This window comes from Megalopta genalis, chromosome 10, assembly GCF_051020955.1.
Source record: "Megalopta genalis isolate 19385.01 chromosome 10, iyMegGena1_principal, whole genome shotgun sequence".
Taxonomy (NCBI): Eukaryota; Metazoa; Arthropoda; class Insecta; order Hymenoptera; family Halictidae; genus Megalopta; species Megalopta genalis.
Genome location: NC_135022.1, coordinates 14515633 through 14540802, shown reverse-complemented (window position 1 = coordinate 14540802; position 25170 = coordinate 14515633). Strand labels below are relative to the sequence as shown.

At 31.2% G+C, this 25170-nt stretch overlaps 5 protein-coding genes across 7 annotated transcripts; 3 read left to right on the top strand and 2 right to left on the bottom strand.

The window, feature by feature from the left end:
• Positions 1 to 77: 77 nt before the first annotated feature.
• On the bottom strand, positions 78 to 1391 carry RpL10 (ribosomal protein L10). The gene is made up of 4 exons (XM_033469734.2): positions 1265 to 1391; positions 1093 to 1120; positions 576 to 881; positions 78 to 459 (listed from the first exon to the last, which is right to left on the bottom strand). The coding sequence occupies exons 2-4, from the start codon at positions 1113 to 1115 to the stop codon at positions 129 to 131; spliced, it is 660 nt and encodes a 219-aa protein (XP_033325625.1). The 5' UTR covers positions 1116 to 1120; positions 1265 to 1391; the 3' UTR covers positions 78 to 128.
• Positions 1392 to 1496: 105 nt separating this feature from the next.
• Positions 1497 to 4265, top strand: Pex13 (peroxisomal biogenesis factor 13). Its single transcript, XM_033469731.2, has 6 exons — positions 1497 to 1665; positions 1879 to 2009; positions 2268 to 2534; positions 2714 to 2961; positions 3032 to 3211; positions 3305 to 4265. Exons 2-6 carry the CDS (start codon positions 1942 to 1944, stop codon positions 3679 to 3681), a joined length of 1140 nt encoding a protein of 379 aa, XP_033325622.1. The 5' UTR covers positions 1497 to 1665; positions 1879 to 1941; the 3' UTR covers positions 3682 to 4265.
• Positions 4266 to 4613: 348 nt separating this feature from the next.
• Positions 4614 to 6740, bottom strand: Vha26 (V-type proton ATPase subunit Vha26). The gene is made up of 5 exons (XM_033469733.2): positions 6565 to 6740; positions 5751 to 5926; positions 5485 to 5650; positions 5225 to 5408; positions 4614 to 5147 (listed from the first exon to the last, which is right to left on the bottom strand). The coding sequence occupies exons 1-5, from the start codon at positions 6595 to 6597 to the stop codon at positions 5029 to 5031; spliced, it is 678 nt and encodes a 225-aa protein (XP_033325624.1). The 5' UTR covers positions 6598 to 6740; the 3' UTR covers positions 4614 to 5028.
• A 493-nt stretch (positions 6741 to 7233) lies between these two features.
• Positions 7234 to 17771, top strand: mahj (LisH and WD40 domain-containing protein mahjong). 3 transcript variants are annotated; one of them, XM_033469716.2, is made up of 20 exons: positions 7239 to 7319; positions 7426 to 7482; positions 8430 to 8706; positions 8799 to 9057; positions 9348 to 9526; positions 9647 to 10101; positions 10325 to 10796; positions 10890 to 11135; positions 11386 to 11757; positions 11844 to 11966; positions 12106 to 12405; positions 12554 to 12751; positions 12814 to 13067; positions 13154 to 13399; positions 13809 to 13995; positions 14080 to 14373; positions 14504 to 14705; positions 14800 to 15006; positions 15696 to 15935; positions 16517 to 17771. In XM_033469716.2, the coding sequence occupies exons 3-20, from the start codon at positions 8446 to 8448 to the stop codon at positions 16732 to 16734; spliced, it is 4713 nt and encodes a 1570-aa protein (XP_033325607.1). In that variant the 5' UTR covers positions 7239 to 7319; positions 7426 to 7482; positions 8430 to 8445; the 3' UTR covers positions 16735 to 17771. The 3 variants fall into 3 exon arrangements, with proteins under 3 accessions (XP_033325606.1, XP_033325605.1, XP_033325607.1); XM_033469715.2 differs by lacking the exon at positions 7426 to 7482 and having other exon boundaries at positions 7234 to 7425; XM_033469714.2 differs by having other exon boundaries at positions 7234 to 7482.
• Positions 17772 to 20430: 2659 nt separating this feature from the next.
• HDAC1 (histone deacetylase 1) lies at positions 20431 to 25092 on the top strand. The gene is made up of 9 exons (XM_033469681.2): positions 20431 to 20616; positions 21581 to 21693; positions 21804 to 21921; positions 22017 to 22390; positions 22466 to 22613; positions 22693 to 22978; positions 23063 to 23291; positions 23415 to 23505; positions 23592 to 25092. The coding sequence occupies exons 1-9, from the start codon at positions 20568 to 20570 to the stop codon at positions 23660 to 23662; spliced, it is 1479 nt and encodes a 492-aa protein (XP_033325572.1). The 5' UTR covers positions 20431 to 20567; the 3' UTR covers positions 23663 to 25092.
• The last annotated feature ends 78 nt before the right edge of the window (positions 25093 to 25170 follow it).

Below are 25170 nucleotides of genomic sequence, written 5' to 3'. Positions count from 1 at the left end.
TTTAAATTTATTGATAGTGCCAAAAGCAGTCATCCGTTCCAAAGATGTTAAGTATAGAATAAAATTAATGCCACGTGTTTGTGTATAATTTCTTTAATGAAATTGAAGTCAAAAAGATTATTTATTCATTACGCAGCAGCAAGAATCTTCCTGAATTTCTTCCATTCATCCAAAGGACCATGCTCAGGCAAGTATTTAACATTGCAACCATCTGGAGCAAGGCGACCAGCTACTTTAAGTTCTTCATATTCAGCACGATCGTATTTTGTAAATCCCCATTTCTTTGAAACATAAATTTTCTGACGACCAGGGAACTTAAATTTGGCACGACGCAGTGCTTCGACAACAGCAGCCTTATGACGGTCTGATGAGCGTACACTCATTATAGGTTGCCCGATATGTACCCTAGCTACAGTACCTTGTGGTTTACCAAAAGCTCCTCTCATTCCAGTTTGGAGCCTTGCAAGCAAAAAACAAAATTTTACCAAAATCAGTTACAAGCAACTAATTTTTTAATCTTTTTCCAATTATAGGAAAAATGATGTGTTTTAATTAATTTAATATCATATACGCACCTATCAGCTCCAGCACACGATAACATTTTGTTGATGCGAATAACATGGAATGGATGAAGTCTCATACGAATATGGAACTGATCCTTTCCAGCATTTTTCACCATATATTTATTCGCACAAATACGTCCTGCTTCAAGTGCTTCTGAACTAAGTTGCTCATATTCATCGGACACTAAATGCACACATAATGGAAAATCTTCCACTGAAGCTTTCTTTTTCCCAAGATCGAAGATGCGAATCTTTGGGTCCGGTACACCACGACAGAATCTTGATTTTGGATACGGCTTGTTCTTACAATATCGATAACTATAATAAAGAAAATAAATATTTCAGACTAGGCAAAATAAGAACTAATATAAGTCAAACGAACGTTTCTAACCTAACTCATCGTTTATAAAATAAAGTAAATATATGAAACTTTTACACGTATCATTAAAAAACGGTAAATTATGAAATATTTTAATGTGTTTTCCTAATGCTATAATAAAATTCAAGATATAAATATTTCATCACATACCATCTTGCTGGTCGGCGCCCCATATTGACTATTAAAGAAGAAAAGATATTAGTAAAATAGGTATAGAAAACTTGCAAAAATTTATTTAATAAATTAGAATAGTATAAAATATATGGATGTTTAATATAATTTGGGATATTTTTGGATTTGAATGAACGAATAAAAACATTACCTTACGACGCCACACGATATCAAACAAGAAAGGAACTACTCCTCTGAACTAAGGCATAGATTAAAATTGACTTAAGAGACCTCTGTGCAGTGATGTATGTACAATAAGATTTGAGGATTTCCTATTTCAACGCCGTCTGCGGTGGAGTGATGCACTTTCGATATCTTGGGGTCTGCTCGTAGACTATCTCAGTAATGCTAAATCGAAGACGGGAGTGTCAAGTTATCGTCGCTACACATCATCCCTACCTCGCTATCCGCATGTCACGAGCTCGACGCTTTGGATCATTTCGGGCGGATAACTCCGGGTGTAAAAAGAGAGAAGGCGAACGTGAGTCTTTCTCTGACGCTCTTGAAATGCTACAGTTCTTAGATAGCACAGCTAAGAACCGTTGTATTTAGGTAAAGTTCTCTATCGTACCACAGTATTTTCTACAGAGTCGGTAATTTAGACATTGAGACAGAAAACAGCAATGCATACAATGTCTGTACGGATTTTAAGTCTGTGGTGATATGTATATATGTAGTAATCTTCAAAGTTCAAGCATTGCATGTGTATTCATGTGTATTTACAATTCGCACGAAATGCAGATGAAGTTTTTTCCACGTTTGTAGAGGGGTTATGAACTTTGTACAGGACGTCTGATTAAGGAAATTAGTGACAAGTCATAACATACAATGGCACCAGAAAGATTGACTGATATTACTGGAAATCAGTTAAGAAATGTCCCGCAGTTTACATCCAGGTATAATTTATAACAAAACGATGACTTAGTGAAAGGCAACAGTAATATAAACTTAAAAAGATAAGACAGCTGTATAATACTCGACTCGTATGAATACATCATTAAAGAATGTGTTATTAACAAAATAATAAGTTCTAAAATAATAATTATCGTTTGTAAACCATTTTAATAATTATGTATTCCATAAAAAATGTGTTTCCTTACAATTTTGATTACTCTTTGCTTAATTATCATAAATAATAATAAAATTATTTACAGTTTATCAAATGCTTCAGCACCATTTGCTGCTGCAAGCAATCAATCAGGAAATCCACCACCAATACCACCTCGTCAACTAGTTCAAAATTATTCTGGTTTAAATGATTATAGAACGTATGGGTCCAACTATTATAGTGGATATGGATTTGGAAGTCAATACAGAGGACCTAGTACTTATGGTGGATATAGTTCATATGGTTATAGTCCATATTCGAATTATAATAATTATGGATCTTTTGGTAATCCTAGCGGTGACGTTGAAAATAGGTAAATCATAATTTTAAACCAAAAGTTACTAAAATTTATGTATTATAATTGCTTACATGTTTTAATTTTCTTTTATCATTGTAGTTTTAGTGTAATAAAAAAAAAAGAAATTAGTAACTTAAGAAAGCTATTTGTTCATATTATATAGATTTTTTGTTTATAATTATTTATTGTTACAGATTCTTTCAGTACTTTGAAGAAAGTACTAGACCAACATTTCATTTAATTGAAACAGTACTGCAAACATTTTCATCCATGACAATGCTTTTGGAATCAACATATTTTACTTTAACAAATTCGTTTAAGGCAATTATAAATGTTGCGGAAAATGTTGGAAAGTTACGTTCAACTATAAGTCAATTGTTTAATACTTTTGCTTTGATTAGATTTTTAAAATGGTTATATAAGAAAATTATATGCACTGCTGGTAAGATTAATAAAAATAATTTGTATACTATTAAAATATTTTAGCATATATATTGTACACTTCTCTTCAGGTTTTCAAAGTGAAAATTCTCTGAATGATGAATTGTGGGAAAAATCTATAGCAAAAATTGGAAATGGAAATGTTAATAATTCTTCTTTCTGGTCAGGTCTTTTTCTCTTTAGTGTCTTTTTTTTAATACCTTATGTAATTCATAAAATTACAAATAGTATTAAAAATGTGCAAGTAAAAGGTATGACAACTAGAGCCTACTTTTTTATTATTAAAAAATAAAAATTTCTATTTTATATATACAATGTAATAAATTTTTTTATACATATTATAGGTAAGGATCCAAAAGATTGGTACCAATATGACCAACCAGTATTTGTTGCATCAGCATTGTATGACTTTACTGCATCGAATAGTGAAGAATTAAGTATAAGAGTTGGTCAAAAACTTTATCTTGCACCTCAAGCTCTACAACCTAAAAATTTGCCAGGATGGTGCAGAGCTACTGACAATACAAATGTTGGCCTCATTCCTTATAACCATATTAAGGTTATAGGACAATTAAAGAAACGGAAGGAAAATGAAGTAACTTCTTTAACCGAAGAAAAATCTTCCTCTAATGACAGTAGTTATAGAAATACTAATGAAAATTCTGAGATTTTAAAAACAAATGAAAATGTTACAAATGATATGAAGGCACAGTCCATCTAAAAAAACTAATACACAACATTTTTTGAAGTTGTCAGATGTATATGGAGGTATGAAACATACAATAATAAGAAAGAATAATAATCTATAAAATTCTTAATTATTTTAAGTCTTATATTTGTCAATATATTATTCATGGGTTCACTACTTCGAAAAAGGTAATTGTTTTCAAATCAGCTTTCAAGCAACAACAAAAATGGTCAAGGCAACTTTAATATTAAGAAAAACATTCTATAAAAATATTTTAAAGATTTTATATAAAAGAAAATTTATAAAAGTGGGAAATTTATCTGCATTAAAGTTTAAAAATGACTGAAATTATGTATTTACAACAATATATAATAAAGTAAATACTTAAATTAAGAATAAATCAACCATTTTACGGGAATCTAGCAAACAAGGTTTTGAATGTTATTTACATACAGTAGGATATTTATACTGCGTCCTGTGATAGATAATTTTAGTAATTGTAGTTGTAATAGTCTCTATTTTACTGTTAAATTTGTATACAAGTCTCAATGTTACAACTTAATTTTTATTTGTAATTAACTGGTTACGTAAATAAATATTGTTTTTTTTTTAAAGAAGTGATATTAAACAATTCATAATTTAATGATATAATATAGTGATGTTATTTAAGGGTAGGTAGGTACCCGACATTTTCGGGTACCAGAACCTCGGGTCGGGACCCGCAAGTTTGTGATACTCAGCTACAGAGTCAGGTACTGTAACCCTGTTAGTAACCATAAAATCTGTTACCACTACCCGATGAGACTTCAATGTATCCGAGTATCACAAACTTTCGGGACTTGACCCGAACCCGAAATGTCGCTTACCCACCCACCCCTAATGTTATTTACTATTTTATAGTTATAAAGACATATTAAATCTGTTACAATATGAAAGAGATTTGTCTGAAGAAAGAAAACGTAAAATAACGATTTGATATATATATATTTTTTACAAGATTTAAATTTGTCTAAGAACAATTATACTCACCACAACAGTTAACAATGGCTACATTTCTAAATGATAAAAATAAATTTAATTGAAATAAAGGAAATTCTTAAAAAATTTAAAAGTTCATACACATTAAAATACTTCATAGGTATATGTATATTATATTTATATGTATATATATATGTGCATGCGCGCGCTCGCACGCGCATATTTTTATATATTTCACAATTTCACTTCCTCTCTTTTTTCCAACAATGTCAACAACAGATTCTACATTTTCTACATAACGAATTCTGCAGTCATTTTAGCTTTCTAAAGAAGGGAATGTTTTTGTTAGGAAGGAAAAAAGAATGAAAAGAAGAGAAAAGAGAAAATGAGAAAGGCATTTTTTTAATCAGTGAACTTGCGATTGGGATTGCTTCCAAACAGAGAACCACGTATTTCTGGTATTAATTGCGCTGCAATTAATTCTAATCGTGTTTCCAAAGTGTTGCTGACTTTTATACGTCCTGTAAAAAGATACATTTTTTATATACTTTTGAAGTGGAATGGTATAAGTTTAGGAAGAAATTTGATAAAAAAATACCTCTTGCTGCAAATAGATCAACACCACCACAACTGTCAGCTGAGATAAAATTATCTTGATCAATCTTAACTGTTACATCTTTCATTGTTGCTTGTTTATAAGCATCCTGGACATTGTCAATAAGTGATTCAACCAAAGGAAGATCCACTTGACGTACACGGACAGTAACATGGCTTTCTGTCAGCTGAATATTAGGAATGTATGAATATTTCCTTGTGTCTGACAACATTAAATGATTAAAAAATTATATATAAGCATACCTGAAATAGGCCTTGCACAATTAATAACTTCAAAATGTCCCTGTATCGTGCATCTTTGGTTACTTCTCCTAATCTCTTCCTAGCTTCATCTAATACATTACGAACATGATCTTCTCTTACTTTCAAAACTTTCAAACGTGCCTGGTTCAGCATATTTGATGACTGACTGTACAACAAATTTTATAAATAACAATAGAACATTTTATCTTACTTAAATATATACATATATTGTAAAATGTCAAAATTATTCTTTATGTTAAACATACATCTTTTTTTGTAGTTCAACTTGTTTTTCCTTTTTCTCATAGTATTCCATGATTTTTAATCTTTGTTGCTGAACCAAGCGACCTTTTTCAATATTAAATTCTTCCTCTGCTTTAGCATCAATTTCTTCTGCCTTCTCATTTGCCTCTTGTTCAATAAAGGCCATCATATGATTAATCTAAAAATATAAAATTGCAAGAAATATTTTAATCACTTTTAAGTATTGAAATAAAATTAATTATAAGGAAAATTTCAAAGATATTTAAATTTTTATTTAATCTTAACAACATATAATTTCACGTAAAATTTTTTAAATAAAATTATAATGTAATTGCAAATAATTTTATTGAATTCTCAGTAAATTAATCATTAACTAATATCATCAGTTAATATATTATAAAAACATCAATATAATTTCTCACAAAATACAATATATTCAAGAGTATTTAAGGTCACAAGAACAAAAATTGCCATCTATGGAAAAACAATGCAGAAAATATTTAATTCTCAAAAAGAAAATAATAAATTGTAATTCATCTAAAACGAAAGAACTAATATAATGCAAGATGTGTATTATGATAAGATACAATTATATGGATAGCACTGAAAAATCTATATTAAAAGAAAAGTAAAATTGTTGAATATTTTCCATATTAGAAAAAGATAGACGAGCACAGAAAAATTAATTTTGACAAGAGGAGCTATTGAAAACAAGTATTTTAGTGAAGTAACAATATATAGAATAAAATTCAAAAATAACTTAAAATCAATGCTCATCGGAATTGTGTGAATAACTGAATTTAAATAGTTTCGTACCTGCTTCTGTACATCTGCATCGCTCAGTGCCATTTTGAAGTTTTAGAAATTCTTATTTCGTTTATAATCAAGATTTTCTGAATTACTTTCGATATCTGTCTCGAATTGGATTTTTCAAGGAGTTAACGCCTACTGACGAAGGTGTCTTCTCTTAATGACGATCATATGACACGGACAATGTGTTCCTAAAGTAGTCCAGTGCTGTAAAATCTCGAAGGAGGAGGTAGATGCGTTCCGAAAGTACAATAACATTTGCTTTGTGTGTATCATCATTTCATAAAATTAAGTAAAATGATTTATACAATAATTATGAAATATATTTTTACACTTCTATTTCTATCTTTTACACTGTATATATTCTATAAATCTGAAGAATATTGTGAACGTGAATATATATTTTTTTAAATCTTGGCAAATTCATACTAATTATAGCGGAAGAGATTAAAAAAATGTTAAAATTATTTCGGTGTTACTAATAAAAATTGATTGAGAGGATATAAAAATTGCATATTTCATATTTTTTATAAGAATGTTTTATATAATATTTTATACATACAAAGTATACATACACATGTGCATACATACAATATACATATATGTAGCATGAAATTGTTAACACATCCTTTGTAGTCTCGTGAGAAATATGTATTCAAAAAGCACCAGTATGTGGAACCAACGTGCACAATAAAAAACTCCCATTTTATTGTAACATTTCATTGCATTTCAAAAGTTGAATTAACTAGCTCGTCTTCAGCGTGCGTGTCGGTGGTTTTGCATTTCATACTTTTATAAGAAAACACTGTTCTTGATTGGAATTACGTGTACTTCCATAAAATAACTCAATTTCACTTGTTTGAACAGGTAACTCAGATTTAAGTAACTGTCAAATCAGTTAGCTGTCAAATAAATTTCGAAGAGGTAACATTTCTTTGACTCTAACCTAGAAAAACACGCGCTAGTTTTCGTAATCTTATTCTCTAAATGTACGGACTTGTTTTTATCGATATAATATTCACGTTCTCTCCATAATTATTTCACGTGTTTTCAACAGTTCATATCTTGTGCATCTCTCGTATGTTTCTTCCGAAAAATTAATTTTTGTTTATTGTACATTAAGTTTTAAGGTTAAGTTATCAGTTGATATTAGGATTAATAAGCAATTATTTAATAATATTGAGTTCATTAGCAAGTATTAGATTCCATTATTTCAATAGCTGATTCATCCGTTAATAACTATGTACTGACACTTTTTATCGAAACATCATGCCAAGACTTGCTGATTTAATTTTATTGTACAATGTACAATTACTTTGATCCTATTCGTTTTTTTTCGCTTTAATATGATTATGCTTTGTTTTACAAACGTTCAATATGTGATTGAATTAACATAGAGATCATTTTTGTTAAAATGATGAAAATATGATTGCCAATATGGATAAATTAAAGAACATTATTTTTTCTTACAAATTTGATTGAAATTTAATATTATGTTAAACTTGAACTATTGCCTTTATCAGAATATTAAAAGAACACAACGTTATTATAAATAATTTAATAATTTTTAAATAATTTTAGTTTTTTTATTTGTGAGTAAAGTATGCTATTTATTTAATTAAACAATTGTATGACACTTAAATTACATTATTAGATATGAAAAAGAAATATATGTGATCTAATAATATTATTATTGTATTACAAATTTATTAAAATAATTGTATAACTTTTAAGTAGTCTAGTAGTCTTATTATTATGAATAATTAATATGGAAAAGTAAGGAACTATTAACCTATTAGTTGAATTGCAACAATGAATGATTATAATAAACATATGTATTATGTATTACAATTGCAATTTTATATTTGTAGGAGAATAGAAAGAAAGATGTCAAGTGCAGAGTCTTTAGCAGAAGAAACTGATGTTGTTCAAATTCTTCGACAATGGGAAGAAGAACATTTGACACCTACATATGACCCTATACCAACACTTCAAAGACTGGCAGAAATTATAGAATTGGAAACAGAAAATTATTTGAAAATGGATCCAGATCCATTTGATGAAAGACATCCATCACGTACTGATCCAGAGTGTAATTTTGGGCATATATTGAAAGTTTTATTTAGAAAAGATAACTTTATGACCAAGGTAAATTAATAAGTAGTGAAATTCTGGTTGTAATTTATTTTATACAATTATGATATTATAAAATTATTGTTTGATATTTTCCATTCTTACAGCTTATAAATGATTACTTGCGAGATACTTACTGGTCTCGTGCGGGCGTCACAGGTCGTGATGTTAGAAAACTGAATATTGCAGCTTGTCGTCTTATGCTTGATATTCTTCCTGGGTTAGAAACTTCTGCAGTATTTCAACCTGATATGGAAGGACTTATTCATCGCCTTTTTTCATGGGCAGAAAAAAGTATAGAGCCTTTGCAAAGTTATGCAACAGGTCTTGTAGCTGCTGCTATGGAAGTACAAGAGATTGCTACAGGTATGTTTTTAATTTTTTACAAATCTTAAAGTGTCTTGATTTTATTGATCCATATTGAATTATACTAAAAGTATATTTTGAACATACATAACATATTTTGGCCATCGAGACGAGCTTTTTCTATTTTTTCTATCTGACATGTAATGTGTATACTTTTGGTGTGGTGTTGCATTCAGTGGCAGTTCTCCAGTGGAGCATACTGCCATAACTAAAGGGTTGGAGAGAACATTTTAAAGTCTACGGAAACTGAAATATCTAAATATCTAAATTATACAATAATGTTGTTTTAGGATTTAGAGAACAAAATGGAAAAATGGTGCCTTTAATGTTACAAAGGCTTCATAAGTTACAGGAGAAGGCACAAGAAGATAGACAACTCGCAGCTAATAATAGACCATTTGCACATTTTGGTGAAGATAGGAATAGTGGAGGAGATGGAGAAAATAAAGGTGTACCTGGGAAAAGAAAAGTAATACTAATATCACGTATTATAATGAGAGTATTATTATGAATCAATTTTAAAAGCTACTATTATCTACAAGATTTAATTAAATAATATTACACTTATATCAATTTGACTTGTTTCAAGGTCCGAGAAAAACGAAAAGAAAATGGAGTTCTTAAAAGTCCCAATCATAGTGATTGTTTTTCTGAGAAAGAAGATGATTATCTTCAGTCTCCCGATGACTCTGCTCCATTACCTAAAAAGAAGAAAAATGATACAGAGTGTGAAACTCCCATAAAGAACGATGTCATGTATTTAGAAATAATGTCTCCACCTTTATCAGTGCCAAAGAGCTTCAATTCTAATAATCAAGTGACACCATCCAAGGCACAAAGCACTCATAGCAGACCAATGAGTGCTTCTTCAGCGCGTTGCAATCTGTCTAAGAACTCTACACCTCTGTCGCAGAGTTCTAGTTCTCCATCTACTCTGTTGGAAGGAAATTCTAATTCGTCATGGGCAGAGATGGAGTCATATGTTATTGGAAATATGCAAATACATCCTCCAACATTATCTACAAGACAGATGTTAATATTGAGGTAAAACCATTGTTATTGTTATATTCGTTTATAATTCTTAAAATCTTGGGGATAATGTTGACAAATGTAAATTAAACTTTAATAATAGATTAATGACACTGCTCCAAAGTGATAATGTAATGAATAACTTGAGTAATTGTACTAATAGTATTTAATTTAATTTTTACTACTGATGTTTTAGTGATATTTATTAAAGAGTTTTTTTTTTTTAATTGTATAACAGGTATCTCACACCAATGGGTGAATATCAAGAATTCTTAGGTCATGTATTTGAACAAAATGCTCTGGAACTAATTCTTAAATATATTAATGTTAGAGAAACCAAGGATAGTCGTCTAGCCTTTGAAGCTCTGAAATATTTAGCTTCTCTTCTCTGCCATAAGAAATTCTCTATTGAGTTCCTCAATGTTGGAGGTTTACAAAAACTATTAGATGTTCCAAGACCCAGTGTTGCAGCAACTGGTGTTTCTATATGTTTATACTACTTAGCATATTGTGAAGATGCAATGGAAAGGGTGTGTCTGCTGCCAAAACATGTTATATCAGATCTTGTTACTTATGCATTGTGGCTCTTAGAACGAAGTCACGATTCTGGGAGATGCCATGCAACAATGTTTTTTGGTTTCTCCTTTCCATTTAAAGTAATATTACAGGAATTTGATGCGCAAGATGGGTTAAGAAAACTTTTCAATGTGGTAAATATTTTTTTGTATCGTAACTTCAATTTATACAAGATGATAATAAGTGTATCAAATGAATCAATTAGTAATTAATCAACTTTCTTTAAGATATCCACATTACCAATCTTAAATTTAGAAGAAGAACCAACATTAAATGATGATGAAGAGTGCGCTTCTAGACAGATAGTTAGACATGTTGCAGTAGCTTTAAAGCGGTATATGGAAGCCCACTTACATCTAAAAGCAGAGCAATTACAGAGAGCTGAAAATGTTAGAGCCGAACGTGATACATTGCAACCATCTTTACCTCCTTATAAAGCTTGTAAATTAAGTAGTGAAGAAGTACAAGCAAAGGTAATACATTTTTAATCCTCACACCCGTCTTTCATTTCTGGAGTTTAATCTATTTCTCTCTTACTCTAATAATAAAAAATCAATATAATAAAATTATAAATAATTAACTTTATAATAAGTTAAAAATTACGTTATTCACGACATTTGAAACTAATTCAGTTAAATACATTTATGACTTTTAAGCAATGTTTACGGCTAAATTAAATTTAATTATCTAAATGGATTTAAAATTATTTCATTATTATCATAGCTGGAAATTCTTCAAGAACTAATGTCTGTAAGAGCAGTATGGCCACCCGTAGAAGAACTACATCGTCTTGGAGGCATAACACTTCTACTGCAAATTATTGCTTTCGCTAGAGAATGGAATTATAGTGGCCGTGTTCACACAACTTCCAGTGCAGAAACAGTTCGTTCCTGTCTTGACGTAATAGCCATTTGTTCTGTCGTGCCAAAAGTAATGCTTTTACTTTGTGAAAGAGTGGATATGCCAGACATGTCGATGACGATGGCAATCAATTTACTTTTGGCTGCTGCAGAGTGTGAAATTATTGCTGATGCTGATGTGCAAAGAGCTGCACTGAGAGCTGTAATTAATTGTGTTTGTGCTCCAATAAACAGGGTAATTAATTAAAGTGAATTTAAAATTAGATTTAACAAATTTCATTTCTTAATTAATAACTTACTTTTTAAATTTCTTTGCCTTAGATTGGTGGTAATGTTGCTAGATATTCAGTAACAGGTTCTGCTAAAAAAAAAGCAAATATTAACAACAGTGAAGAATTGATTCAAAAAATTTGGGAGAGTGTCAGATCCAATAATGGAATAATGGTACAGTAATATTGTGTTTTTATTAATTTAATAATTATAAATTATTAATAATTATTTTATAACATTCAGATGTTTTATATGATACACCCTCATTTCATAATATGATACGCTATTATATTTATCCTTATCTATTTTATAGGTGTTGTTACAATTGATGATGGTGAAAACTCCAATCACAGATGCAGATAGCATAAGAGCATTAGCATGTCGTGCTCTGGCAGGATTAGCACGTAGTGAAAAGGTCAGACAAATTATTAGTAAACTTCCAATGTTTACTGATGGGCAAATTCAGGCTCTAATGAAAGATCCCATACTTCAAGAAAAAAGACAAGAACATGTTATGTTTCAAAAGTATGCTTTAGAGCTAATGGAAAGGGTGTCTGGAAAAGCGAAACCTACTGGAGCAGAATATGAAATTTCTTTAGCTAGTCTACACAGAGTAAGTCGTTTTAACAAATATATAAAATATAATACGCTAGTTAAACGTATTATAGGATTTACTGATAAGCTATAACTTGATACATTAAAAAACATTGTTTTGTTAATAAATTTCTGTTTATAAATTATATGACTTTCGTGTTTTACAGGCAAACGTGGTAGCGCAAACAAGAATACAATACAACGAACAACAGTTGAATCAATTAATATATCAACATTTAATATCAAAAGGTTTAACAGAAACAGCAACAACTCTTCAAAAAGAAGCAACCCTAGATTCCTCAACGACAATGAAACCTATAATAACATATCATCCACTTACCTACCGCAATCCAGTGACCACCGGAGTAAGATATAATAATAAAATTAGTTAAATCTTCTTAACATATAATTTAATGCCATTTTTTAGCCTAGGAATGGATTTTCACCAGGAGCACCTGTTAATTTATACAATACAAGTAGATGTAATCAAAGAGAAGTGGCTTCTCGGGCTAACACTACTCCCACTTCGTCATCGAGATTTATATCCCATTCAGCTACTAGTTCAAGCTCAACATCTCTGACGTCTGCAAATAATCTGCGCTTGAAACTTTCTGACTGTCCCAATCAAAATGCTGTTCCACCTAGCACAAATCAGCCAATTAAACTTCAAATTACAACAAAGTGAGTTTGAAATTTGTAGCATTTTTTAAAATATTAATTATTTAGTAGTAAAAACAATTTTAAAAAATGTGAATAAATGATTTCAGAAAAAATCAAGTTGATAAACAGCCTCTAGTCAATTCTATGAATTGTCAATCTACTATTCAATCGACTACATGCAGATCATTACAAAAACAAATTTCAAGAGATCCTGGAGGCGTCACAGCTGCTGGAGTTGCTACCTCTAATCCATCTACTATAACATTGGATTCTATTATTACAGAATATTTAACTAATCAACATGCACTGTGTAAAAATCCTATGGTTACTTGTCCACAATTTAATCTTTTTGAGTAAGAGTCTTAAATGTTTAATTATTTTTCAATTTAACCGCTTCGCTCCCATGGACGTGTCGTGACACCAATACTGTACGTATAAGATTACAGACGAGATATCTCGCTACATAATGCCACTTGTGCGGTGCCATAGACGTGTCATCCCGCGACGTAATACCGTTCGTGCGGTGCCACAGACGTGTAAATACGCGCTTCTGTTTTTGCTCTCGAATTAAAGCGTGTCTGAACGGTATTATGTCGCGGGATAATACGTCTGTGGCACCACATAAGCGGCATTACGTCGCGAGATATCTCTTGTGTGATCTTATACGGTATCGGTGTCGCGACATAACAGGTCCATGGGTGCGAAGCAGTTAAATTATATTTTATTCATATTTATTTTAATAACAAAAAAATATTGTTGCAGACCACATAAGTGTCCAGATCCTTGTACAAAGAATTCAACACCAACAAATGTAACTGTAAGACTGGCGAGAAGAGCATTAGGTATAGATGGTAGAAGATTGGATAGAAGACATATTTATAGTCGGTTTTGCCCTGTAAAAACTTTCAGGCCTACGGACGTTGGAAGTTTTACCTGTTGCATTTTTTTGGTATACTAAAAACAATTAATTTATAATACATAATTTTAATTATTATGTGCATGTATATCACGTGAATCTGCAATATTTTTACAGCCTTGTCAGGACTATCTAATGTTAGGTACTTACGCGGGGGACGTTAAAATGGTCAATGCACATACAGGTTTAGAGGAAGCAACGTATCCATGTCACGAGTCTTATGTTTATCACATGGAATGTAACCAGCGCGGAAATTTATTATTATGTTCTACTGTATGGAGAAGCCCTATGTCCGCACTTTGGAGCATAGGAACTTTCTTTGATTTAAAATTGTCTTTAGAAAATGAAGATTATGTTGAATTTGGAAAGCTCCAAGATAGAATTATTGGAACTCAAGGTGAAAGTGCTACGGTATGTTCTTTTGTATGAAATAATAAGGAAATGGAGAACATGAACTTTTCTTACAATTATATTGTTTTCTATAATATTTTGTAAAACATAAAAAAAGTAAAAGATAAGTTATTGTAATCTTTATTTTCAGATTTATGATATAGCAACTGGAAAACTATTAACTACTCTTACACCTGCAATTTCTAATCAATACACCAAAAATCGAGCTACGTTCAGTATGAATGATGAACTAGTTTTAAGTGATGGAATTCTGTGGGATGTAAATTCAGGAAAAGAAATTCACAAATTTGATAAATTAAATCAAACACTTAACGGAGTTTTCCATCCTAATGGTAATTACATATAATTTATTCATAATATATTCATTGTTTAATGACACGAATATTTTACAATTACATAGTACTAAAATTAATTTCAATTAAACAGGTACAGAGGTGGTATCAAATACAGAAGTTTGGGATTTAAGAACTTTCCATTTATTGAAAACAGTGCCAACACTTGATCAAATGGAAGTAATATTTTCACCAGTTAATAATATTATATATGCAGTACCTTTGGATCAAGAAAATAGAGACGAATCACATTATGTTACTTCATTTAAAACATTAGATGCTTTGGATTACAGTAATGTTGGTAAGTGTTATTTAATTGGTATAGTCAAATAAGTGTCGTAAAAAGAAATTCAAAGACGATTTTTAAAAAATTGGAAACCTTTGAAAACATCAAATCAAATCAATTAACCACGTTGTTGTTCGTATATTCGTAACAACGACTCTCATCCAAAAAATAAATTTACATTGTACACCTTTTTCAACATTCTAAGTGTTCGAAGTTTTACATCATGTCCAAGTATTTAGAACTACATATAATGACCATATAATGAGTAAACTATAACGATGATAAGAATTCTACACTCCTTTGTGTATGAAAACTCAACCAATGTCGGTTTTCAAACTTTTTTAATGCGATACGTTATCATAATAAGACATTAATACTGCAAAAATTTACATATATTTATCTAATAATTTCAATACAAAAATAACATTAATTTCTTAAATTCTTTAAAATTTTATCTTGTATTCAAAAATTTTTGAAAAGTTCACAAGAATGTAAGCAAATAAAATATCTCCGTTTTGTTTGTCGTACATCTACCCTAATAATGCTGTTTAATACCTCGCAGCAAAGATTTTTGTTGACGGATTTATCAAATAATTTGATTTTTGTGCTAATTTTACAAGGTTTATTATGGTATACCCGTTCATGAAATCATAATTCAATTGGTATTAAAATAGTAATTGTATTTCATATAATTTTGATTACAGCGACTTGCGACGTCAAAAGAGGGATTTACGGACTGGCTTGTAATAAATTCGACACACAAATAGCCATAGTTGAAAATCAGGGTGAATTTGATAGTATCCAAGAATCTTGCGTTAGGCTGTACGATGTCGGTAGAAGGAGAGATGATGAGGATGAAGCTGATGAAGACGATGATGAAGATGATCTTGATGCAAGCGAAGATGATGGCTCAAATTCTGGCTCTGATGATAATAATGCTAATGGTACGTGATCTTAATTGAATTTATTTTAACAACTTTTAAAGTAGACATTATAAGTAAGGTCACTTGTAATGAAATTACAACCGATATTAAGATATACCAATATAAATTCTATCTTAATTAAATTCTTAATTTTTTTCTGATCAAATATACTTAGAATTTGATGTAAGTATTTAGTGCTTTATACGATAAAATTTCTGTATAAGTGACGATAATATTACGGATAACTTGAGCACTTAACACTAACTTTAACACTAACTTTGAACACTTTGGGGATGACTTCGGCAACTTGAACTGATCCTCAAGACTAGGAAACTCGTACTTTAAAGTTTAAGAATTGCCATTGGTTGATACCGCGATGCTTGTTTTGATGTCCATAACGCTCGCGCAATTGTTGGATCATTGGACCGGTGTCGATGCCGTTCTCATTTAACATTTTTTCTTACTGACTATGAATCTATTGATCGATATTGTTCCGTACGAAATGGTCTGTCCCCAAAGTGTTAATTGGTGATGGCATCTTTTGTATGTGTACAAATTGAATTTTGAAATATAAACGTAAAATAAAATTTGTTGTTGAATAGACGCAGACAATCCAGATGCTGGTGCGGAAGAGAATGGTGATGAAAATGAGCGTAACGATCGTGAAAACAATGATGATGATGACGACGACGACGACGATGACGCAGCCGACGGCGATGATTCCGGGGAAGATCTGACGGATTATAGTCGGTCACCAGATTTTCCAGAGTTTTCTCTTTCTGACGTTGATGTCGATGATTTCGAAATTCTTTTTTCATAAAAATCCTAGAAATAGGATCAAAGATTATGAATTTCTGTTTTAAGCAGTACCAATCATTATTAAAAAGATTTTATTTCACTGTAGGTCAATCGTGAAGTTGAAATATGTTTTATAATTAAATAATGGGGATTCTATTATCAATTACGAATTGGCGAATTGAAAATATGTATGTAAAGCAAAGATAAGATAAAAATAATATAAATAATTAACTAGTAAGAAGTGCTACAAATTTGGTCATTTTATTTAATAATTGAAGGATTGAATAATCACAGTTTTAGTTTCTATTCATTTTTATATTGTAAGATTTTAATTGCAGGAAAAGTAATTTTTAATGAAATATATAAATTTACTGTGTAATTTTGTATCAACTTTGTCATGTAAACTGTATTGTTCATTTCGCCAATATTAGAATTTTTTTAACGATTCGTCAATTATTAAAAGTTATAAAGATTGACCACTAAAATGAAACTACAATCAACTTACTCAGCAAAATGCTAAATTTTAAAACGATTGGTTGCTAATGTAATTCTGAATTCTGAACGGACTTCCCGCTCGTCGATTTAAATGTACATATATTATTTAAGGTATTTGTTGTTCAATGAACAAGTATCATATATTCACTATTAAAAAGCTGATTCTCAATAAGAGATTTTCTTCATCTTCAAGATACTCACAAGAAGTTATATCGATCGGATTGATCATGTTGAAAAATCATTGAAATCGAAGTTCGATTATTTGAAACCTTAATGAATTACAACAGTACATTTTTGAAATTTTTTGAATATATTCTTATGTATATGAAATAATATGTACGGGAGAGAGAAATTGAGGGAAGGAAAAGTGAGAGAGAGAAGGGTGGGTGGACGGGAGGAAAACAGACAGGAAAGAGGCGTATGTGTATGCGTGTGCGTGTATGCGTGTGCGAGTAAGAGAGATTGTAAAAAGTTGATTTAATCCTGTCGTTTGTTATCAATAATAAAAAATCGTGAATTTGTATAGACTTGCTCTAATAAAATAGAACCGCGCTTTATGAAAAAGTTTCAGTAAACTTATCAATATTTTCGTTTCACAAGTTTAACAACAAACATATTTAATTTTTTTGCATTTTTCAGTTTTAGGAAAATATTTTGGTAAGCGATATTTTTCATATTATTCATAAGTAAAAACTGATTTTAGTACTGAGCTAAAAATATTACATTCAAACGTACAATATTTGATATTATTATAATGTTGTGCCGATGTTTAATCTCATAATAAAAGATTATCTTTTCTTATTGGATATATAATAATTATAAATATCTTATTTGCTTTCATGTTAAAACTATGCATGAATGAAAACAATATACAGTCATGCCTCAACATAGTAAGCATTTCTGCTTCACCATAGTAAGCCTATGCGGGGGCAACCGGCTTAGAATTATGAAGTAGGTAGAGAGACTGCGCTGCTCCTTTGATTGATGCTTCATAGCTAAATAGTACTGCCCTCACAGTTTTAGATAAAGAGAGGAAGTGGCGACTGAGCAAGAGATCACGACCAATGTAGCTTGTCCCACTTTACCATGCTTGCGATCTCACCCTATTCGCACATCCGTTTACCTGGTGTTCCATCTGAAACACTAGACGTAATATTCGACTTGTACTTTTGGCCACGTAGGATTCTCGATCACGCAGCCAGCGTATTTGCGAACGTCTTGAAACGACGACCATTTCTACGATTATTAAAATTTTCGAAAACCTGTAAACTACATTTTAGCTAATGGTTTCTACTTTATGAATCTACAAAATTTTGTTAATTCAGTTATCCCACTACTAATCGATTGGGCGGCCAGCAATCAACGCTCTACTCTACGAGTAATATCCTAGAAAGTAACGAATAATTTCGTAATTTTATACGATTTTTACTTTTCAAAATTTGGAAAACAAAGCTGAAGTTGCGTTCATATTTTCTGAGAAAGACTACATATTTAATTTAGTAATTACCTATAAAAAAATTCTCAAACTGGAGAGTTTTAGAGAATTAGAGTTAAGAATTATTAATAATTGAAACAATTTACCAACAAAAAAGATCAAGGAGTAATATAAAACAGTTCCAAAATTTCTTGTAGAAATTATGATCTGCAATCTACAATGAAACTAGGAATATGAAGAAATGGCTGTGTTATTTGTAGCTGTGTTACAAAGAAAACTGTATTTTTTATTCAGACATCGATATTTTTATTCTGGAGTGAATAAGGACGAACTTTCCTGCTTGCATGAATTTGAGGCCCTGAAAAGGACCGTTATTATTAAATAGTGGATCCTGTGGAACCTAAGAAGCTGTTGCTTCTATAGTTCGATCGGAAAAGGCGAAAAGTCAAATTTCGCAGCCCGTAATTCTCGAGCTTAAACTTCGCGCCATACTTTCACGCCCAGGCGAAATCCCACCACCAGCCCCATCTTGCATACTTCGAGGCCCGAGATTTGGGATTGTGAATCGCCCGGCCTGGCGGGCCCGTAGCAATGTTCGAAATTATTTGAATTAATTTAAATAAATATTTCTCTAATAATTATATTATGTCTGAATGAATTCTTATCTGTCTAATATTTTATTCGAATAACGATTATTTAATAACAAACTATTCCATTTATTTATTCAAACCAACTGTTTCATCTATTTATTCGATCGATGTGTTTCGTCTATTTATTTGATCAAGTTATTCCATCTATTTATTCGATCAAGCTGTTCTATCTACTTATCGGATCCGATCCAAATTATTTTCTTTACCATCTAATATGCAGACTTTCAATTTGCTATTATGCTATGAAATAAGGGTTTCGGGGGAAAAGGTATCTAGACCTGCAATAAAAGGATTAACGGTACCTGAGGAAACTCCTTCCAAGCCCTACCTTGTGATTTACAACCTCCTGTATTTCATAGGCTTCGCTATTTAATTTTCCCTTTTCAGAGTAGAGATACCATTAGTTAAAGTGCAGCTTACAGATTTTCGAAAATCGTTTTAAGACGTTTGTAAATACACTGGACTGTGTGGTCGAGAATCCTACAGGGCGAAAAGTACAAGTCGAATATCACGCCGAGTGTTTCAGATGGAGCACCAGGCGAATAGAATGAGATCGCAAGCATGGTAAAGCAATCAAGGCAAGGTAAGGCAAGGTAAGGCAAGCTACATTGGTCGTCGGTGTGACTTATTTCACTTGTGTTGTGCTGACATCATGCTCTCTTGCTCACTCATCTTCCTCTCTTTGTCTAAAACTGTGGGAGCAAATCTGTTTAGCTATGAGGTGTCAACCAATTAGAGAAGAAGCAGTTTCTCTACCTGCTTCGTAATTTTAAGCCAGTTGCCTCGCATGTGCTCACTATGGTGAAACACTACTGTGCACAATAATTATGTTCATATGTAACTACAGTAATAGGTCCTGTTTCTGCACGCTTTTCTTACTAAGTTGGCGCGTACATCCTCATCATTTTATTCCGCATCCAATCTGCAGTGGATCCTGTCTCAGCATTGAATCGTCAGCCAATCAGAGCAAAGAAAATTTCTACATCAATTCTCGCTAACGAATCAAGCTGCGGTCTGAAGTTGTGCAGAAGTTGGATCCATTATTATATATATGTATATACACAGTGAATTTTCGTTCTATGAAGTTGGTTACATTGACTTCCCTTGAGGTGGTCGTTCTCAATTCTCAGTGCTCACAGAGGACTTAAGAATACTCTGTGGTAGACGAGAGACCTAGTGACGCTGTGTTCTGTCTGTGGGTGCCGCGACACTCCGCGGTTCGCGTTTGATTCATATCAGTTATTTTCCTATTTACTACAAAAAAAATCGGTTAAAATGTCTACATTACCACACAGCAAGAAGCGTGTATGCTACTACTACGATAGTGAGTAAAAAAATTACAAAATTTTCTAGTAATTCACGATCCCGCGAAAACATTTTACACGCACGAAGAGATTGTCAAAATGTGTTTGTGCTATCCGCGCTTGTGTCGTTTACAATAGATACCTTTCATATTCATTAATAAAATTTAGAGCATATCTACATTAATTAAACCCAACTTTCTTAAAAATGCATCAAATACTTTCGTTTTGTTCATGATACTTGATATTTATGCCATTCTTTCTACCTTCCAGTACGGTTTTGGCATGGTTAACGCGAAAGATTTACAGGCGTAGCTCCATGCTACCGTACTTGAAGCAGGAAAGCGTCGGCTTTATCTGCCTATCTATGTCTTTCACGTTCCACTACTATTCATTCTTAATTGAAATGTTTCTGTAAAATTTTCATAGAAATATTTATAATTTTATTTTATTTCAATTTTGCCGATTACGTATCCTAATACATTAATTACATGTACATTATCGAAATTTAATAACCACTCACGTTACATTAGCGAACCATGAATTACATATAATATTGCTTATAATTACACATAATTTAATGAAATGGTTTTTTGTCATTCAAATTGATTTTATTCACAATTATTTCGATTTTAATAAATAATATTAATATTTTAAATGAATCACAGTAATTGTAGGTTATGGTATACTAGTTGGTAATTGCAATGAAATTTTTTATCAGCATGAATACAAATACACTAATTTACAAAATCGTTCTGTATTTGCTAGAAATTCTCTAATAACAGTACGACTTCAATCATTGAAACTTGAATAATACTCTTTTCGACTAGTTACGCGAAAGATTCTTAAGTACACTCCGGTTGACCGTACTTACCGAGCGATATGGAAGCGGGTTTTACTATTTATGCAATTATATATATTTATACATTATATATTTTTATACATTTTCTTAATAAAATAAAGCATTAAAATATTGTCTTATTTCAGGTGATATTGGCAATTATTACTATGGACAAGGACATCCTATGAAACCACATCGTATAAGGATGACACATAACTTACTTCTCAATTATGGTCTTTATAGGAAAATGGAGATTTATGTAAGAATCCTTTATTTAGTTAATCTTAGAAATCATTGTGTAAATAGCTAATATCAAATGTGATTACAGACAAGTGTAATTTAAAGTAAATTATTATTTTTTTTATCTAGCGACCTCATAAAGCTACTGCAGATGAAATGACAAAGTTCCATAGTGATGAATATATTAGGTTTTTGAGGTCCATAAGGCCTGATAATATGTCAGAGTATAACAAACAAATGCAAAGATGTAAGTTCATACAGTTAACATTTATTATTAAAGTTATATAGCAAAACTATGTTATGTTTAAAAAAATTCTAAAATTAACTTTTTTCTTTCTACAGTTAATGTAGGAGAGGACTGTCCTGTTTTTGATGGATTATATGAGTTTTGTCAATTATCAGCTGGTGGATCTGTAGCTGCTGCTGTAAAACTTAATAAACAAGCTTCTGAAATTTGTATAAATTGGGGTGGTGGATTACATCATGCCAAAAAAAGTGAAGCATCTGGTTTTTGTTATGTAAATGACATCGTTTTGGGAATCTTAGAACTGCTTAAATATCATCAAAGAGTTTTATACATTGATATCGATGTTCACCATGGGGATGGTGTAGAAGAAGCATTTTATACCACTGACAGAGTGATGACTGTTTCTTTCCATAAATACGGTGAATATTTTCCTGGTACCGGTGATCTCCGTGATATTGGTGCAGGAAAGGTAAAGAATTTGTGGGAACTTAAATGCATTTATTTGGATATTATTCAGTTATAATAATACGCTTTTTTTAAACAGGGGAAATATTATGCAGTCAACATACCACTAAGAGACGGTATGGATGATGAAAGTTATGAGTCAATATTTGTACCTATTATTTCAAAAGTAATGGAAACATTTCAGCCCTCTGCAGTTGTTTTACAGTGTGGTGCCGATTCATTAACAGGTATAATTTAGTACATATGTATTGGTACACCATTTTGTAAGACTCACATTATAATCATCTTGTTCTGTATTATTTTTAGGAGACAGGCTGGGATGTTTTAATCTTACAGTGAGAGGTCATGGTAAATGTGTCGAATTTGTAAAAAAGTATAATTTACCATTTTTAATGGTTGGTGGTGGCGGATACACAATAAGAAATGTCTCTAGATGTTGGACGTACGAAACATCGGTAGCTCTTGGTTCTGAAATTGCAAATGAGTTACCTTATAATGATTATTTTGAATACTTTGGACCTGATTTTAAGCTGCATATTAGTCCCTCTAACATGGCAAATCAAAATACTCCAGAATATCTTGAAAAAATAAAGTACGTTTTATTGAAAGATTGATGAATGTATTATTAACGTTCTTTAAAAAATAGTTTTCATTTTATGTATTAATTACGTTATAGGACCAGATTATTCGAAAATCTGCGGATGTTGCCACATGCACCAGGTGTACAAGTTCAACCTATCCCAGAAGATGGTGCAGTGATCGAAGATTCAGAGGCTGAAGAGAAAGTGAATCCAGATGAACGGTTACCACAACGTGATCTGGATAAAAGGATACAACATGAAAATGAATACAGCGATAGCGAAGAGGAAGGAGAAGGAGGGCGAAGAGATAATAGATCTTTCAAGGTAACATTTTTAATTTTACGAAAATGAATTTTTTTTTATTTTAGAATTTTATTTTATTCAACAGATATTATGTTAATCTGATTTATATACATTCATCCTAAAATCGTATTACTTTTCAATTAGGGTTCCAGAAAACGACCGCGCTTAGAGAAAGGTCAAGAAGGTATAGAAGGAGATCTTAAAAAGGAAGAAGATATAAAATCGGAACCAAAAGGTACTTAAATAATGCGTCTTCCTCTGCATAGGGGTACAGTTTTTTTCATGGTTTTATTACAAAACTTTTAATAATGGTTTTTACAGAAAACGAAAAGGATGAGAAAACAAATATCACAAACGAAGAAACAAAGAAGGATGGTGGCGCGAATCCCTGATAAACGGTTGCCATTCTACATTTAAGAAATTGGAAAAAGTCCTTATTTAAATCAAGTATAGATAAGTATAGGTAACTTAAGTCACGAAAAAACGATATGCGTTGCCACAAATTCAATATATGATACGAAATTTCCTTTATAATTTTTCACTATTCCAGTTAAAAATCATATACTTCAATAGTAAAATGTATCAGTTGAATTCGTGGCAAGCGATGTTGTGATCGCGTACACGTATGAGCGTGTAATTGACTCCAAGCGCTCTGCAATTTTAATTGTTATCTCATTAAATTTACAGAGGTCTTTCGGTATTCTTAACTTGACAGTTCATGAAATGACCGATTCTTAAAATATTTTTCGAATCGTAGAATACCCTGAATAGTCTGATTATTTTTACGATTTGATTAAATCCATTTTCGTATCTAGACATACCGAATACACCTAATCAGTTAGATGAAGGCACATTAATTACAGAGACAATTTTCATAACTGTAAAGATCATATTTTACAACATTTATTCGACGTTTTCATTGAAATCATAGATCGTCAGAGAGTAGTTTTAGATATCTAAATTTATCATTTGTATATTTCGATAAATCGTGCAGAAATATAACAAATCTTAATAGAACTGTTTAATAAGCCCAATTACAATAACAAGATGACTGTACAACGGGCAAATATTATGGGTTAACAAATTGTTTGCTTTCTATTCTTGTACATAATGAAAAATCAGATTTAAACAAAGTCCTACATGCAATAATACATATACATATATAACAAACATTACGATATTCTTTTTGATATGTAAAGTGTTTTATTTTATATGAGAAATTTGATTGAATGACCAGTAAATAAGAAAGTTTGAAGGAATTATTAGAACGGTCAATGAACATATTGGATTCAAATGTAGATGTAAAGTTTTGATTGTAAGTTCAGCAAAAGTAATTTTTAAGTGTTCAACATTACGTATGCGATGTGGTCGATTTATATTTGTGCGTTGAGATTGCAAAAGCATTCTTGTCTACAAAGAAAGGAAATGGAAAAAAGAAATAGTGTTACCCTCCAAGCGCGTTACTTTAGATATTTGCGCGAGAATAAAGATACATTAACAACTTTGTGTATATAAAATTGAAATCTTTGAGCCTCAAAAATATTTCAGAATGAAACTAAACTTGTTTAGTTCTACGATGATGGATAATTGATCGAAAGGAGGTGTGTCGATTCAGATCTAGCTGTAATTACTACCATTACTTGTAATTAATTATCCATCACCACACAAAGACAAATTCGATATAATATTGCGTATACTAAGTCGGTTTGAGATAGATCAATTACAATATACATATATAAATATATATATTTATGTCCAGACATGAATAACACGAATGTTTTTAAATATTTATAATAAAAAATAAAGAAATTTACCAGGTGTATTAACGTGTTAATTTTTTTCTCCTCACGGCTGGCGGTTACTACGTGGAGCATGTTTCATGTTCTATTAAAATGGTGGC